The 16,290-nt window shown below is 40.0% G+C and overlaps 1 protein-coding gene across 4 annotated transcripts; it reads right to left on the reverse strand.

The window, feature by feature from the left end:
• Positions 1–1,791: 1,791 nt before the first annotated feature.
• elovl5 (ELOVL fatty acid elongase 5) lies at positions 1,792–16,039 on the reverse strand. Of its 4 annotated transcripts, none has more exons than XR_013845084.1 (9): positions 15,909–16,039; positions 9,183–9,247; positions 8,645–8,832; positions 6,846–6,923; positions 5,998–6,169; positions 5,407–5,531; positions 4,382–4,516; positions 3,400–3,586; positions 1,792–2,207 (listed from the first exon to the last, which is right to left on the reverse strand). XR_013845084.1 is itself a non-coding variant. In XM_080036380.1 (9 exons), the coding sequence occupies exons 2-8, from the start codon at positions 9,238–9,240 to the stop codon at positions 3,458–3,460; spliced, it is 885 nt and encodes a 294-aa protein (XP_079892506.1). In that variant the 5' UTR covers positions 9,241–9,247; positions 15,909–16,039; the 3' UTR covers positions 1,792–2,207; positions 3,445–3,457. The 4 variants fall into 4 exon arrangements, 2 of the variants coding, with proteins under 2 accessions (XP_079892506.1, XP_079892505.1); XR_013845085.1 differs by lacking the exon at positions 15,909–16,039 and adding an exon at positions 15,839–15,902; XM_080036380.1 differs by having other exon boundaries at positions 3,445–3,586.
• Between the last annotated feature and the right edge of the window lie 251 nt (positions 16,040–16,290).

Consider the following 16,290-nt stretch of genomic DNA (forward strand, 5'->3'; position numbering starts at 1 on the left):
CCTCTGAAAAATCAGTGAGTAAGGCATTGTTTGCACAGCGGCTGGCCAGCAGACACGCCACCAAAGCTCACAAACAGTTGCTCTGTCCTGCAAACACACACAGCATTCCAGCGCATCAAGTCTGCACACAGTGCTGGCTAGGCAGGGGAGGTCACAGTGATACTACTTAAGGTGGGAAGAGATTGAGGGAAGTGAAGGTGGGCTGCTCTTTCAAAAACAGATCACAGGAAGTACATTTGTACTTGAGAGACAGAGCGCAAGTCACTTAAGAAAGTTTCATTTGCCAACACCAAACTAAATGAATGAGGCTTAGGCCTACTTATTTGATTTTAAGTCAAGATCTGGGACATGGCAAGAATTCCTCAAGTCCTTTGTCTTATCTTACAAAAACTCAAGAGCTGATATCAAGGCAGAATAAACAGAATTGTTTCATTTGTAACTAAAAAATAAACTGTGTCTTGAGTGCGTTGTTTATAGTCAAACACATTTGTTCACAACACCCTCACTTCAACCTCAGGCCATTTCGAGCAAGCATCGATGGACCTAGAGAGGAATGTTAGCATGTTTCTTGTCTCCTTGCTAGTTTGGCTTAAACTAATTTAATTTAGACATCGACAATGCTAACATTTAGCAGATATAAAGTTAGTCTTTCCTTTTCTTTAGCAGGTATAATGTACTATGTTAATTTAGCGTTTTAGTAGGCTATTGCTAACGTATAGCTAGCTTATTAGCGGTAAACTGACCAACAAACTAACATTACCATCAAAAGAGCCTCCAGCATGACTTAAAGGTTTTCACAAAACCTTAAATAATGGAATAATTCAGAATAATTATTACGGCTCAATGAACTCTCAAATACTGTTTGTCTTCAATGATTATTTATAGCATTTTCAGCATTTTGTAAGAAGGAAAAACAACCATTTGAACACACGTACAATTACAATCTCAGTTTGTCTTTAATGTGTTACAGCAAGTAAAGCATGAGTCATAACATGTTAATCCACATGTACCCCAGATTTCAGAAAATATATATATTTATTTCAAGTTTATAAAATGTATGTAATATCTCATTACATGCCTCTAAACTTCATCGGCCTTTGTTAAATGGGGAGTGATTTAATCTAGCCTATACCCTTAAATAATGTAAACCCTGTTACCTTCAGTGCTTTGTATCAGCTTATAGCCTATACACAGGGGTAACTAGAAAAGGGATGACATGAAGCTAGAAATAATAGGCTAATTAAACAAACGAAAAATAACTAATTACATTTCTGAGTAGATATGCTTCATCATGCATGTATTGTGTTATCAGCAGATATCTGTGGACCAGACTCATGCAGAGAAAATGTGGCCTTTGTGTGTATTATTCCAATTCTGACATCATTTCTGATGCAGTGAACATGAATCTAGGTCACCTTTACATTTGACCGACATACTGTGCTCATTCAGTGGTTAAGACCATACAGTGTCTCATTAAATTGAGGCAGAGGGTGTCAGATTCACACAGTCTATTTTTCAAACAACCCTTCAGCCTACCTACATATTTACCCTGACAATGGTTTACAGAAAATTACACTTACATAAGGAACACAACAGAGGTTTAAGGAATATTTCAATGTTTTTTTTGAAAAATATACTTGTTCGCTTTTTTGCTGAGAGTTACATGAGAAGGTTGAATTGGCGATTAGGTTCAGGCATCACAGCTGGGTGGTTAGGGTAAGGGGCAAGGGAAAGGGAGAGGTTACGAGGGACACACACGCAGGCACACACCCACCCACCCACCCCCACCCTATTGTCAATGATATAGTTAGATGACTTAGAAATGTGGGAACATACAGCTGTGGGAACATAAGCACGCTCCCGAAGTTAGTTATCCTAAGATAGCATGGAGACTCTCCAAAACTGGAGATGAGGGGGAAACAGCTAGCCTGGCTCTCTCAAAAGCTTACACGATCTAAAGTGAGCTATAGAAGTGTTGAAAGATAAAACTTCAGATCATGTACACATTTGTTCGTCTTACTGGCAACAAGAAAGCGAACAAGCCTTTGCCAGCTATTCCTTTAAGATAAGATGAATTGTGTTAAGTGTGGGTCGAGTAAGGAATGGAAGTTTCGGACATTTGGTATTTTCAAAAACAGAAACAAAGTGTCAGGCACAGGATTTGAACAGGAAGTTTGACAGACAGTCTGACATGGACCAACATGAATCTGGTGATAGAATATTAAGAGAGAGGGAGAGAGAGAGAGAAAAAAAAGCTGCATTAAATACTGAATCAATTGTACCAGAAGGCACCCTAAAGGCCTATAAGGAAAGACAAAAATAAACAATATAAAGTATTTGACTAAACAATTCCAGCACATGGCCCATTTAGTGGCTGTTCTGGGGCTTTTGCTTGCATCACATGATATTACATTTTTTTTTTTTAACATTCAACACCTCCAAATGAGAAAGATCCTGCGACAATCAAAAGTTCCAGAACAGCTACTAAATAGACCTTGTGGTGAGATTTGAATGGCTGGTTCCAAGGCCAATAAGGAGCTTGAATTCTAAACTAAATAATACATTTGAACTAAATATAACATATTTGAGTAATTAACACTGAATTATAGGCTACAGTACGATATCCACTTTGATGAATTATACCTAAATATTGCCAATAAGCTGTTGCACCGCTGACCTAATGGGCATCGTCTTATCTATTTCATTCAAATTATAATAATATAAGTTAAGTTATAATTGCCTTATGTGATAAAGCTATTTTGTGCTTATAAAACAACTGCCCTCTAATATTGTGTCTTTAGCTGGTATAAATATCCTAGCATATTCACACTATGCTTTGGTTACATGGCTAAATATTCCAAGTTGGAGTCCCTGCTCTGCAAATATGCAGCAAAATGTTACAGTATAACATTGGGTGAAATGTAGCATTTTTAGCACAGACCAGAATGAGATCACGCAAAATGCTCTTGTTAACAGTACACATTTAGGACCATAGTAAGCACTGAACTGTCTCTTGGGTTGTTGAAACAGAGACATTGTTGAGTGTGAAGAAAGCTTCAGCTGCCAGTGCCAACACACTCACTGGATCTTTTGTCTCTGGACATTCTGTGGTCAAAGCATCGGCAAATGAGTCGAAATGTGTGTTGTTGTTTTTTTGCTGGTAAGAGATTTTCTTCTTAAGAGTTAATTTCCTCTAGAGGGTGAGTTGGGGAGGCAACATTGCGCATTGTCAAACATAGCCTACTACAACCATGTTCTCCGTTGACTATACATTTAATAATTCAATACCAAAGAGTAGGAACATGTGCAAATACATGGAAAGTATCCGTATGAATGTAGCTATAGCTTATTTCATCTCAAGTGAGTGCCAAACTATTCTAGTTAAGAAGATACATTTACCTTCTAGCAGCATTAGCTAACTCGCTACAGTGTGAATTGATCGACCTTTTCTCAATCGTCAATCCACCCTCAGTTTCTTGTATGTTGTGCGCTCCATAGACGGCTTCCCATTTGCATGTCCGTTTGTTGATACGGGAGAGCCGTTCTGCTGCTCCTTCTTTAGAGAACCACTTGCTTTCTTGTAAGTCTTTTGTGAGAGAAAGAGAGGCAGAGAGCATTACATATAATGTAATGGAACTGAAAATGGAACAAGGTTAACATGCTCGTTACTAAATGGAAAATAATTCATAAGCAGTGTTCTCATCAACAAGTTTATTTTATTAACTGTAAAGTATCGGTTTTAGTATAATGGTCACAATTTTGTTGATGTGTGTTAATGAAAAAATGTGTCTTGCAAATATGAATATCATATTTTTAAAAACGTTATCGGACAGACCAAAAACAAAGGCCTAAATTAAACTCAATAAGCAACATAACTAGTTCACCAAATTCACATTTTAGTTTTTTTCTAAATTAACACAATTTTACAGCACAATGTGTATAATAATGAAAGATAAGACTGGCTTTATTTTCTATTTTATTTACAGTCAACAGTCTCCTGAACGTACTGAAACCAACAATGCCAAAAAGTGTGTTGTTTACTACTGATGTTTCATGTCTTTAGAAACGGGTCACAAATATAAAGTACAAAAAAAGATTAACAGCAGCAGGATCTTGTATGTGAGATTAATTTAAAATAAATTCAAGTGGCCTTGATTGTCATGATGGAGGAACATCTTTCAAAGTGGCTCATTGATGTATATTTCCTCACAGATTTCTATGGCATCAGGCCTTTGATTCACAGATGCTACTTGTTAGTGAGATCAATTCATTGTTAGTTTTAAGTCTTTTCATGGGATTTGCTGACATTAAGAAAATATCACCAGTCGTATACTTTAGAATCATTAATTTACCATTTTGAAAATGGGAAAAAAAAACTGACCTGTATGTAGAAGTTTGAGAAAAGGACAATGAGCACGACGATGTAACTTATTTGGAAGTAACACCATCCCTTGGGAAAGCCACACGGCCACACGACTGCACAAATTGTCTGGGACATGGTTAAAAAGAACTGGATCTGTGGAGGGCAAACAACACACGCATGCAGACACACACTACAGTGAGAAGGTGACACAGAAAGGTTATATTGATCCAGAGGCTAAAAATATCTTAAATGGACGATCTGAACGGTATAAAGCTTCACAATGTAAAGTGAATATAACAATTACCAGCCACATACATTGTCAACTTTTATTACTCACATGAATTTCAAAAAGGATAGTAGTAGTACAATCATTTTATATTACTTGAGTATTTCTACTTCATGCTACTTATATATATTCAGAGACAAACATTGTACCTTTTTACGTCACTGACCTTTTAGTCTAAAGACAAAGCTGAAACATAACATAAATCAGACCCATTCCTTTGTTCGTTGTCATATCCTCACCGTCATCATTTCCTGTTAACTGCCCATACCTGCTAACTTACCAGTTACTGCCTATCTGCTATCTACCTGGACCTGTTCCTGCTTGCCTGCCTACCTGCCAGTAAGCTACGTGTGTTTTCATGGAATCACTCCAATTATACCCCATCGCCTCATCTGTCTGTGCCTGTGCTGTGAGAGCGCTAACACCACCAAATGTGACAGACATGTCTTCATGAGTTGGGGGGTTAGCATAGTCATGTTAAATAGTTCAAATTATCTTAACTTTGAACAACAACAGTGAAAGGCTACTTATGATATTGAAAAATGTACAATGTATATGTATAATACTTCTCCATCAAAGGAGCACTTTTACTTTTGATACTTTAAACTAAATTTTGCTTTAAATAAACTTTGGAAGTCAGGACATTTACTTGTGTATTGGGAGTATTCTTTTAACGCCATGCTACAGCTACTTTTACTTAAGTGAAGTATCTGGATAATTACTCTATCACCAGGACGGAACTACAGGATTCACTCACCAGCTGTAACTGTGTGATGTACCTCTTCCACCAAAGGTACGGCCGCATCGCTGGGATGGCTGAGAGGCCGTAGTAAGAATACATCACCACATGAATGAAGCTGTTTAGGGCGGCACCGAAGTATGCTGACAAGACACAGAAGAGAGACGCGGAACGTAATAACAGTGAGTGAGTGATTGACAAAACGTCTGCCATCCAGGATTGCAACGATCATACGGGGAATAACAAACGTTTCATTACTACTACTACACAAGTTCAAGTGAAATCAATAGAAGTCATTACCATTTAAGTAATACAGAAATAGTATAGTAAGCATCTGAATAACTGTTTGAGTTGGGTAAACTCATGGACTGGCGTGCTCTTTTCTGCACAACTTTAACAAATATGTCACAAAGTGCAGAAGTGTTCAGGTCAGCAGGTGCCACTTTGTGTCTTTCAAGGCTTTTGGGGGAAAACAGGCAGTTTTCAGGGCTAATGGGTTCAACATTAGAGCACTTGAATTATTTAGCTCCCTTTAGGGGCCAAACAGCAAAATGTGGTTACTAGAGAGATTTGAGTCAGTGGAGGGCAAACTTGTGTCGGAACACTCACAATGTCCGCAGGGCACCCAGTTCATAACAAACCACCAGATATTCAGCATGCTGGCGTGGTGGAAGATGTGAAGAACGCTGATCTGGTGGTTATTCTTTCGCAGTATGAAGAAAAAGGTGTCCATGAACTCGATGAGCTTGGAGAAGTAGTACCACCACAGGACATGTATGATCTGAGAGGCCACGCAAAAAAACAAGCAGAACAAAAATGGTTTAAAACTAAAGAAAACAAAACAAATACTCCCTCTATATTCCAGAAGGGAAGATTATACAGATGAAATATTACAGAAAAAAATACAAAAAAAACACACTATTTATCATAAAAGGTTGAGCGCAGACATCTGTCCCAAATGTCCCTAAAAGTCAAGGATGAATCAGAAAGCAATTTATCTGTAGCATTGACAGTTACAACACTTTGTATTTAATAGATTCAGAAGTGCAAGACTGTGCAACATTTTACTGTGTGAACCTTGTTTTCACCTCCATTGAAGAGCTCTATACAAACACTGAACAGAGTCATTATGATGACCTGACCTGAGATTAAATTTGCTCGGTCAGTGCAGCTTATAGCTGGGATTTACAGGTACTCACCCACGGAATCAGAGCAATAGAGAAATACATTTGATTGAGAAAAAACATTTAGATTAGAATTTATTGCAGCAATTCCTGTCTGTCTCTATACAGCTTTCTAGAGTTACTGCAATATACCTTTGATCTAGTGTTTATTGAATCAGGAAAGAAAATTCTAAATCATCGTGAAATGACATAATAGATGTGATTAAATGAAAGTAAAATCCCCAGCAGCAACCAACGTTAAAAAAGGTTGCACATTGTGAAAATGTGACTCACCTTATTATCCACTTCCTGTGCACTCCGAGTGTCCTGGCAGTAGAAGTTGTAATCGCCATCCCACACAGCACTAACAAGCTGGGAAAAATGCAATTTAGATGAAGGATGATTGGATAATGGACCAAATCCCTAAATACACGAGCTAAACGTACTGTAAAGTGACACCGCAGCACACACATTAAATGTAAAGCAACCTCTGAAAATGCCGTCAAATGTCAGACTTTAGCTTCCCCAGAGGTAACAGAAACGTGCATGTACAGAAAGAAAGCCAGTTAGCCACTGACAGTTCCTGCTTGCTTCCCAAACTCCAAACAACAGCAACAACAAACACAGTTTGTAACAGACTTTGACATTTAAAGTCTCCGTCCAAGTTGACAACATAAGGGTTATTTCTTCAAAATGTACAAAGCCACAAAATACTGAAAAACTGAGTGGTTCTCCCTGTGACAAGTACACAATCTGTTTTGTGTCATTCCCCCAATAAATAATCAAATGCTCGTCGCTGGCCTTTGTCGATTCGAAAAATCTATACAGATCCACTGTCTTTGCAGCTGTAAAAGGCATATTAATTGACCTCAGAACAAGAACAAGAAACTGCATCTCAGAACCAGCACAATGAAAAGAACACCAAGGATGTTAGCCCCCCCACCCCCGGTTCTACAAACTTCGGCTACAGCAGCATTGGTCATCCCATAGATGTACAAAATGAATCACAAGCAGTTAGCAATCATTATGTGATTGACCTCTGTGACCTGGAAGGTTTACAAGAACACAACTTGCACTTTGATCCACATTAAAGTACAGGGCAATTTTAATGGCATTGATTTTGGACAGCCAAAAGTTAACCCTAAGTCGATGGCATTTCCAGAGTACAGACTCACACAGCCAACAGACCACTGGGACCTTATGCAATGCAGACAGACAAGAAGCTTTATTCTGCCAGTGGGATGGGAAGAAATAGTACAGATACACATGTAAATGCTTAGTTCCTGGTGTTCACAGGTGCACAAATCACCAGATAATAACACTGTGATAAGTGAACTCTGGGCATGATTGCTGCTGCGTACAGCTAATTCAGCTCAGACTTGGGCCGCCTTGAAAAAATTTAAAAAAAATTAACAAATGTTTGTTTACATGGGTGCCTCTATCAATTTCAAATATTTAGTCAGCTGTTTTTAAAAAGCAGTTTTCCAGGAAACAATAGGGGGCTGTGCAGATGTCTGCGAGGGCATATGAGGGATTTGACTTCTGAAACAATGAGCCTGTGAGCTGTGTCCCTCTCACTCCCTGATCGCTTTGCTTTTGGTGCTAGCTTTCAGCCAGCGACGCCAGTAACCACAGGCCCGCGTGTAATCTGAGTTAAGTGTTAAAGAAATAGTTCCACATTTTTGGAAAACACTCTTTGCCCCTTCCTCAGTGAGAGTTAGATGAGGAGATTGGTACCACTCTCAAATCAGCTTACTAAATGTACCGCTATGATAGTCCAGCTTAGACAAAAGATAAATAAAAAAAACTTGAAGAAAAGTAAAACAATAAGGTTCATAATTTTTTCTAATTTACCTGCTGACACAGAAAATGAATGAGCAAATTTTCCAAAATGTCTAAGTATTCATTTTAATTCAAAATAAATAAGCATATGGGTATATTACCACCCCTAGGGGTTTTCTTTGTGGTGAGTATGCAGCTTTAGTTCAGGTCTGTTTTCTCTTTTTTCCTTTAAACAATATGCCTGTGGTGTGACGCTGCAGCGAAACCTTTGGCCTACTTGAGCGCGTCTCAATGGCGAGCAGTCTGTTTACCTCATACAACATGTAGAAGGACAAGAGAGTGAGGCCCAGATTGTAGAGCACCAGGACGCCTCTGCAGGAGTACGGCTGCCTGTGTTTCATGTACTTGGGCCCCATCCACACGATCAGCAGGTACATCACTGTGAGTGCAAGGGTTGGTGGGTAGTTGTCGAGCAGCAGCCATCCCTGCACCCGCTCATCTGAAATATTTGGGATAGAAATGGCCAGGTTTTTACTGCTAGATCGAGAGGAGGCCAATGAGGGGGCCTCATTAAAAAGGAGAAAGCAGAAGCAGTACACATGGATGGAGGAATGTTTCAACACCTCTAAATGTTGGCAGCGAATCCATGTAACATGTTGTACAGCATCAACAATTTTGGTTCATAGGTTTTTTGAGGCAGTTCACTTTCACTTTTCTTGTAACGGTAATACTCTTCATGAGCTTTTGAACTGATTACAGTACTTGCAATAGTTTGGTCATCAAACACAATAAAGACAAAAACAAGGCATTTGATATCAGCTACTAAGATGACAATTTCACACTACTTACCCCTGGGACCCATCCATGACTGTAAGTAAGTGTTGAGTTTATGATTGAAGGTCTCCATTTGTCACCTATAGAAACAGAACAATTATCAAAAGCTAACTCGCTGTGAGGAAACGGAAGATTTCAGCCCTGTGGGTGCACAGAGTCTTTCGCCTCCGTGAGAATGGTGGCTGGTTCCCTCACTGCAATCAGGTGTGTGGCACTGATTGGCTGATTGAGCCCAGGTGTGAGGAGGTTATATATGCCCTGAGACTCCAGTGCTCTGTGCTGCTCATTGTCTCACCTTAAGAGGTAGTGAGAGGTTGTCTCCGAGTGCTCTCTGTGTTCAGTGTTACAAAGTCAACTGTTTTACTTGTGTGTCTGTTCAGCTGCTTGGCAGTGGTGGTTTTGTTCTTGCTTTAGTTTGCTATATTAAAAAGGCTATATTTTGCTTTCTACCCCCCCCCCCCCTAGTCGCCTGTAAATAATTTGGAATCATGTTAGTGGTGACCTGACAAACTAAAGCCAGATATTCACTCTCCTTTTACTGTTTGAGGTGCTTTTTCATTCTCGATGTTGGCTTAGAACACAAGGTAGAAACAAGGCCTAATGCTTGTACTAGTCAGTCTGGTATTTTGTCTAGCGATTCTGCTCCAACCTGTCAACCCCGTTCTCTCTAATTTGACATCTGTTGATCACTCTTTCAAACACGCAGTTGGTGTTTCCAGTGCGGATTTATAAAACAACTTGCTGTGGAGCTGTCAGGGTAAAAGCTGAGAGGAACAGCTTTTCTGTGTACCTTCTCCATTAACAGCCTATTTATTATTTTACAATATAATATGAGATTCCACAGCTATGCTCTTGGCAGTCAGAAAAAAAACATTAACACCACTGCGTGAAATGTCTGGATGTTCACAGATAAGTTTTAGGTTAGTATTGAATAGTCTGTTCTCAGGCCTGCACAAGCCTAACTCATATACAGTTGTGTATAGTACAATTATTCACACTGTAGAGCAAAACAACTGTTCAAATCCCTGCAGCTGAAGTATTTTCACAATCCAGCAATGGCCTCAAGTGTATCACTTCAGGCTTTGCACAAAACGCCCACGCGCAGCCACAGAAGTTACTGCGTCCTTTATTTTCCTGCTGACGTGTCTTTGAGCTATATATTCACCTCAGCCCAGCGTTACGCTACACCTGCGCCAACTGGAAACACACCTTGAAACCCAAAGTGCACTGCATACGTCTTCTTTCCATCATGCCTCCTTCATTGGTGAGACATTGTGGCTCTTGTAGCCTACTAAATATGTCTGAGGGTCATGTGAACCTCTTTACATTGACTGGGCCTGTTGCTCCAATAAGATTAAAGATAATATGATAAATTAATCAGTTTTTTATTGACTCACCTTGGATATTACAGACAGAAATGTGAGTGTATCTATCACATTTAGCTAAAACATCTCAGTTTAATCTGGCTCTCATAAACATAGGTGATACGATACTGAAAAATGACTAACGGATCAGAGGGGGACACACTGGTGACTTTCTTCACATGTCCCACGCAGTCCCTAATTTTTTTTAATGTATAGGAGTATTAATACAAATTCTGTAAATAGCAGTCCTAATAATTCATTCATCCGAGTGGCACAATTGCATAGAAGGAGGAACAAATAAGTGTATCAAGGAGTCATTTCTGAAAAGCGTCCTTGTAAACCTTGTGTGATATGAATACCAGTTTACCAAAGAGTTTCTGTGCAGATGAATGCAGGTAAAAATTGAAATTAAAATTGATTAAACCTGTTGTGTCCTGGCCAGGGAACATAAAGCTCATAACTGAGACATGGATTTGTCCATCATCACTTGTCCAGAAACTCCACAGCCACGAGAAAATATTGCTTATTGAGATCAACCGCAGCGCAGTAATATCCGATTACCAGAAATGCATTAGCCTGCACCCAAACATGATAATCTGCAAGGTCTTAATCAGGGCACGATGAGCCACAACAGAAGAGCCTGTCATGAGTCAGCCAGTCAGTACTTCGCTATGGCAACATGCTTTAGTGTTGCAAAATGTTTCCAAACAAACAAAGGAGTGGCTGAAACACTAACTCACACAATGGTTTCTACAACGCAGCTGATAAGGATTCATTCAAACAGTCCAATACACAGACACATTGGTTCCTCAATACATTTTCCATGAACCTCATCAAGATATGTAGGCATACAATATTGCATCATAAATATAAAGGCTACTGTGATCTAGCATTTCATCTGTAGTGCCCGCACCACGTTATAGTTTGAAGTAAGAGTTTAGAAAGGGATAGATAGATAGATAGATAGATAGATAGATAGATAGATAGATAGATAGATAGGTGTACTAGAAATAAAGTTATAAATATACAGAAACGTGAAAAATATGATTTTGCAGCGGTATGGAAATGGTAGGCTACTTCAAATGTTTAGATTAGTATTGATAATAAAAATAGCGTATCAAAAAATAAGTAATGCAGGCTAATATAGGCTTACATGAAAGCACATTCCCAAGATCAATAGTGAGACACTGGAATAATAACCCAATAGGCTGTTAGAATATATACTGTATATAGTGTATGCATGTAGCCTAGTAGTTTTTTTTTTCATCATTCAGACATGCAAACTCGACCAATCACAGCAGGGTCTGGCACAGAAGGGAAAGCAACATTAAAACGTTTTCATCAGGAGAAAGGTTTTACCATAACACTGACAATAGCCGATATGCATAGAGTTTAATGTTTAGACTTATGCTATGCACAATAGTAATGTACTACCAACAGGCCTGCCCACACAAATGGCTGGGCCCTGAAGACCTCCAGTCAATGGGCCCACCTTATGCTTTACTGCTATCAATGTGTGTGAGTGCGCTCATTCAGCGCCGCCCATAAAGGCCAGGACACACCGGCCCGATAATCGCCGTCGTAGAGTCGGGAGGGGGCGGGGACACGAATCTGTTTGGTGTGTGCCGTGAAATCGGTCGTCGTAGATGTCGTCGGGCTTCTTTTGCTTTACTAAAATAAAGTTTAGCTTAGTTAGGTTCTTGGCTTCCAAAGACCATGGGCCCCCAAGTGGCTGGGCCCTAGAAGGCCGGGCCCAGCAGCAGACCCGGGTTCGATTCCCACCCGCGGTCGTCCTCTGCATGTCACTCCCCTCTCTGCCCCATTTCACCTCTGTCTCTCAGCACTATAAATAAAAGCATAAAAATGCCCCAAAAATATCAAAAAAAAAAAGAAGAAATGTGCTACTATTTTAGAATAATAATGAGCCCTTGCTCCCCCAACTGTCCCTGCAAGTCCCTGGTTGATAGTTAGTCTCTCTACAAATACATGTACAGTGGAGGAAATAAGTATTTGATCCCTCACTGATTTTGTAAGTTTGCCCACTTACAATGAAATGAACAGTCTATCATTTTAATGCTAGGTTTATTTTAACAGTGATAGACAGAATATCAAAAAGAAAATCCAGAAAATCACATAAATAAAATATATAAATTATGTTGCATTTCATTGAGTGAAATAAGTATTTGATCCCCTATCAAAACGTTGCTTAGTACTTGGTGGAGAAACCCTTGTTTGCAAGTACAGATGTCAGACGTCTTGTAGTTGATGACCAGGTTTGCACACAGCTCAGGAGGATATTTGGACCACTCCTCTTTGCAGATCCTCTCCTAATCTTTAAGGTTTCGAGCTTGTCGCTTGAGCTTCATCAATTCCCTCCCCAGATCTATTGGATTAAGCTGGGTGAGAAGGAGACAACTGTTGGTGCGATTATTTGAAAATGAAAGAAACACAAAATGACCAATGATCAATCTCCCTTGGTCTGGGGCTCCAAGCAAGATCTCACCTTGTGGGGTATCAATGATCAGGAGAAAGGTGAGGGAACAGCCCAGATCTACACCGGAGGAGTTTGTTTATGATCCCAAGGCAGCTGGGACCACAGTCACCAAGAAAACCATTGGTAACACACTATGCCGTAATGTATTGAAATCCTGTAGTGCCCGTAAAGTCCCCCTGCTCAAGAAGGGACATGTACAGAACCGTCTGAAGTTTGCCAATGAACACCTGAACGACTCAGAGAATGCTTGGGAGAAGGTGATGTGGTCAGATTAGAACAAAATCAAGTTCTTTAGTATCATAGTGACTTGCCATGCTTGGAGGAAGAGGAATTCTGACTATGACCCCAAGAATACCATCCCCAAAGTCAAGCATGGAGGTTGAAGCATTATGCTTTGGCGGTGTTTCTCTGCTAAGGGGACAGGTGGACTTCACTGCATCAAAGGAAATATGGATGGGGCCATGTACCATGAAATACTAGGTGACAACCTTTTTCTCTCAGCCAGGTCTGTAAAAATGGGTCATGGATGGGTCTTCCAGCACATCAATGACCCTAAAAATACAGCAAAGGCAACAAAGGAGTGGCTCAAGAAGAAGCACATTAAGGTCATGGAGTGTCCTAGCCAGTCTCCGGATCTTAATCCAATAGATCTGGGGAGGGAACTGATGAAGCTCAAGTGACAGCCTCGAAACCTTAAAGATTAGGAGAGGATCTGCAAAGAGGAGTGGTCCAAATATCCTCCTGAGCTGTGTGCAAACCTGGTCATCAACTACAAGACATGTCTGACATCTGTACTTGCAAACAAGGGTTTCTCCACCAAGTACTAAGCAATGTTTTGATAGGGGATCAAATACTTATTTCACTCAATGAAATGCAACATAATTTATATATTTTTTTATGTGATTTTCTGGATTTTCTTTTTGATATTCTGTCTATCACTGTTAAAATAAACCTAGCATTAAAATGATAGACTGTTCATTTCATTGTAAGTGGGCAAACTTACAAAATCAGTGAGGGATCAAATACTTATTTCCTCCACTGTACATGTATTTGTAGAGAGACTAACTATCAACCAGGGACTTGCAGGGACAGTTGGGGGAGCAAGGGCTCATTATTATTCTAAAATAGTAGCACATTTCTTATTTTTATTTTTTTTTAGATATTTTTGGGGCATTTTTATGCTTTTATTTATAGTGCTGAGAGACAGAGGTGAAATGGGGCAGAGAGGGGAGTGACATGCAGAGGACGACCGCGGGTGGGAATCGAACCCGGGTCTGCTGCTGGGCCCGGCCCAGGGAAGGACGCCCTACCAACTGAGCTAAGGGCGCCCCATAGTAGCACATTTCTGACTTAGCCCAGCATACCTACCAATCTATTCTGATTCCCTTACACTCACACAATTGTTTAACAGGTCAACAGATCTCTACAAAATAATCAGTTCACACAGAGACTTTGTTCTTCTTTAGTATTCACTAAAGCAAACAGTTTTCACAATTTGCACGTTTTCTATGCTACTAGTTTCTGGTATATTTACACTAATTGACTGCACCAAATATTGCACTTTTTTGTATTTCTAAACATGACACTAAATCATTTGAAATCTTTTGGTGGCATTGTTGAAATAAATAACACTTAAAAAACAATATCAACAACAAATTATTCACACACAAATGAAAAAAGGCGGTTCTCTACAAAACCAAACCAACCTACCCTCAAAACTATAAAATTGGCCTATGTTTGGTTGCAACATTTAGGCTTAGTTCATTCTGCTCTTATCACTGCAAAAGCACTGAAATCATTCCAACTTCTTTGTGCCTTTCTTTGCATTAAGAACTTTTGTAGGTCTATTTTTATTTCTTATTTTTAGAAACAATACAGAAAGCAGGACCTTGGTGGTTATGGCAATAATTAAAACAGGTCGTGTCAACCTGAAGACTTATGTCAAAGCCTTTAGAAGTTATAGTCCCCAAAGGGAAATTGTTTTTCACAAAAATGTAGGCCTACCTTATGGGGAGAGAGAATTTAAACCCGTTTGTAGACTCAGGAAAATGACAGAGTAACTATGGAATGTAGAAGAACTACAAAAGATACCCAACCTGTTTTTTCATGGGGTCCAAACACTTTTCACAACGACACCCAGACACAAGTAGCAGGAAGGCCTACATTTGTTTTCCGTGAGCAGGAACGACTCAGGAATTATAATCAAGCCAAAACTGATTAATAGCCTATCAAAACCCAATCTTGTCACCATTTGGCACACACAATTTTGAACATTTCTGCTTTTCTACTGCTTTTTAAATGGCCGTAAGCGGAGCCGCGGCTCTGTGTAAACACCCAACTTTGAATATATATTGACATAGCCTAAATATCAAAAAATCTAAAAATAAAGTTTAGCTTAGTTAGGTTATTGGCTTCCAAAGACCATGGGCCCCCCAAGTGGCTGGGCCCTAGAACGCCTTCCCACTTTCTACCCCTTATGGGCAGCGCTGTGTCTATCATACAAGAGTAAATGCATGAGGATGTTGCACCAAAAGCTGAATCCTTGCGCTCATTCGCACAAGACTATTGTGTGAAAGTAATTTTCCATCGGGGTCACACGTGAACTGTGCCGCGCGGTACAGAAGCAGCCCCAGAAAGATGAGCTGACAGGCGGCGCTCATCCCATTACATCATCCTCTAGTTTCATAGCTCAAACTTCCACGGAGGATATATGAAATTATTCTGAAAAAGAATAACAAACAAACTTAATCCTGTCGATCGCATCCATGCGACGGTTAAGGTATAACTCACACAAACTCATGGCTTATACTCACAAAGCAGACACCATGCGCGCTGCAACATAAACAAAAGAAAAAGAAAATCAAACGAAAGAGAAGAGCTCACCATAAAGTAGCCCCAGACGCCCGGTCGCGTTAACGATGTGGAGAGATGCAGCTATGCGCCGAGGACTGTCTATCCTACCTTTAGAGGCGGGGAGAGGTTGAGCGGCTGTAACCTTGCTGGCTGGCCGCTCTGTGCACAATGTGCAGCCTTGTCGCTCAGTGGAAAATAGTGGGAGGAACACGCGGATTGGCCCGCTGCCCACAGCCAGGAGGTGACCCGCAACACAAAAAGACACTGAAGATGAAAGCTACAGTAGGCTATCTCTGCCTGCCTTATTGTAATTACAGTTAAATAGGCGATGGCCCCTGTAAATGATTAAGCCGAAGCACTTGAAGAAGTCTAAATTGTGCGGTCAGTGTAAAAACAGGCATATAGCCTATTT

This window comes from Ammodytes marinus, assembly GCF_949987685.1.
Source record: "Ammodytes marinus genome assembly, chromosome: 11".
NCBI classification, from domain to species: Eukaryota; Metazoa; Chordata; class Actinopteri; order Uranoscopiformes; family Ammodytidae; genus Ammodytes; species Ammodytes marinus.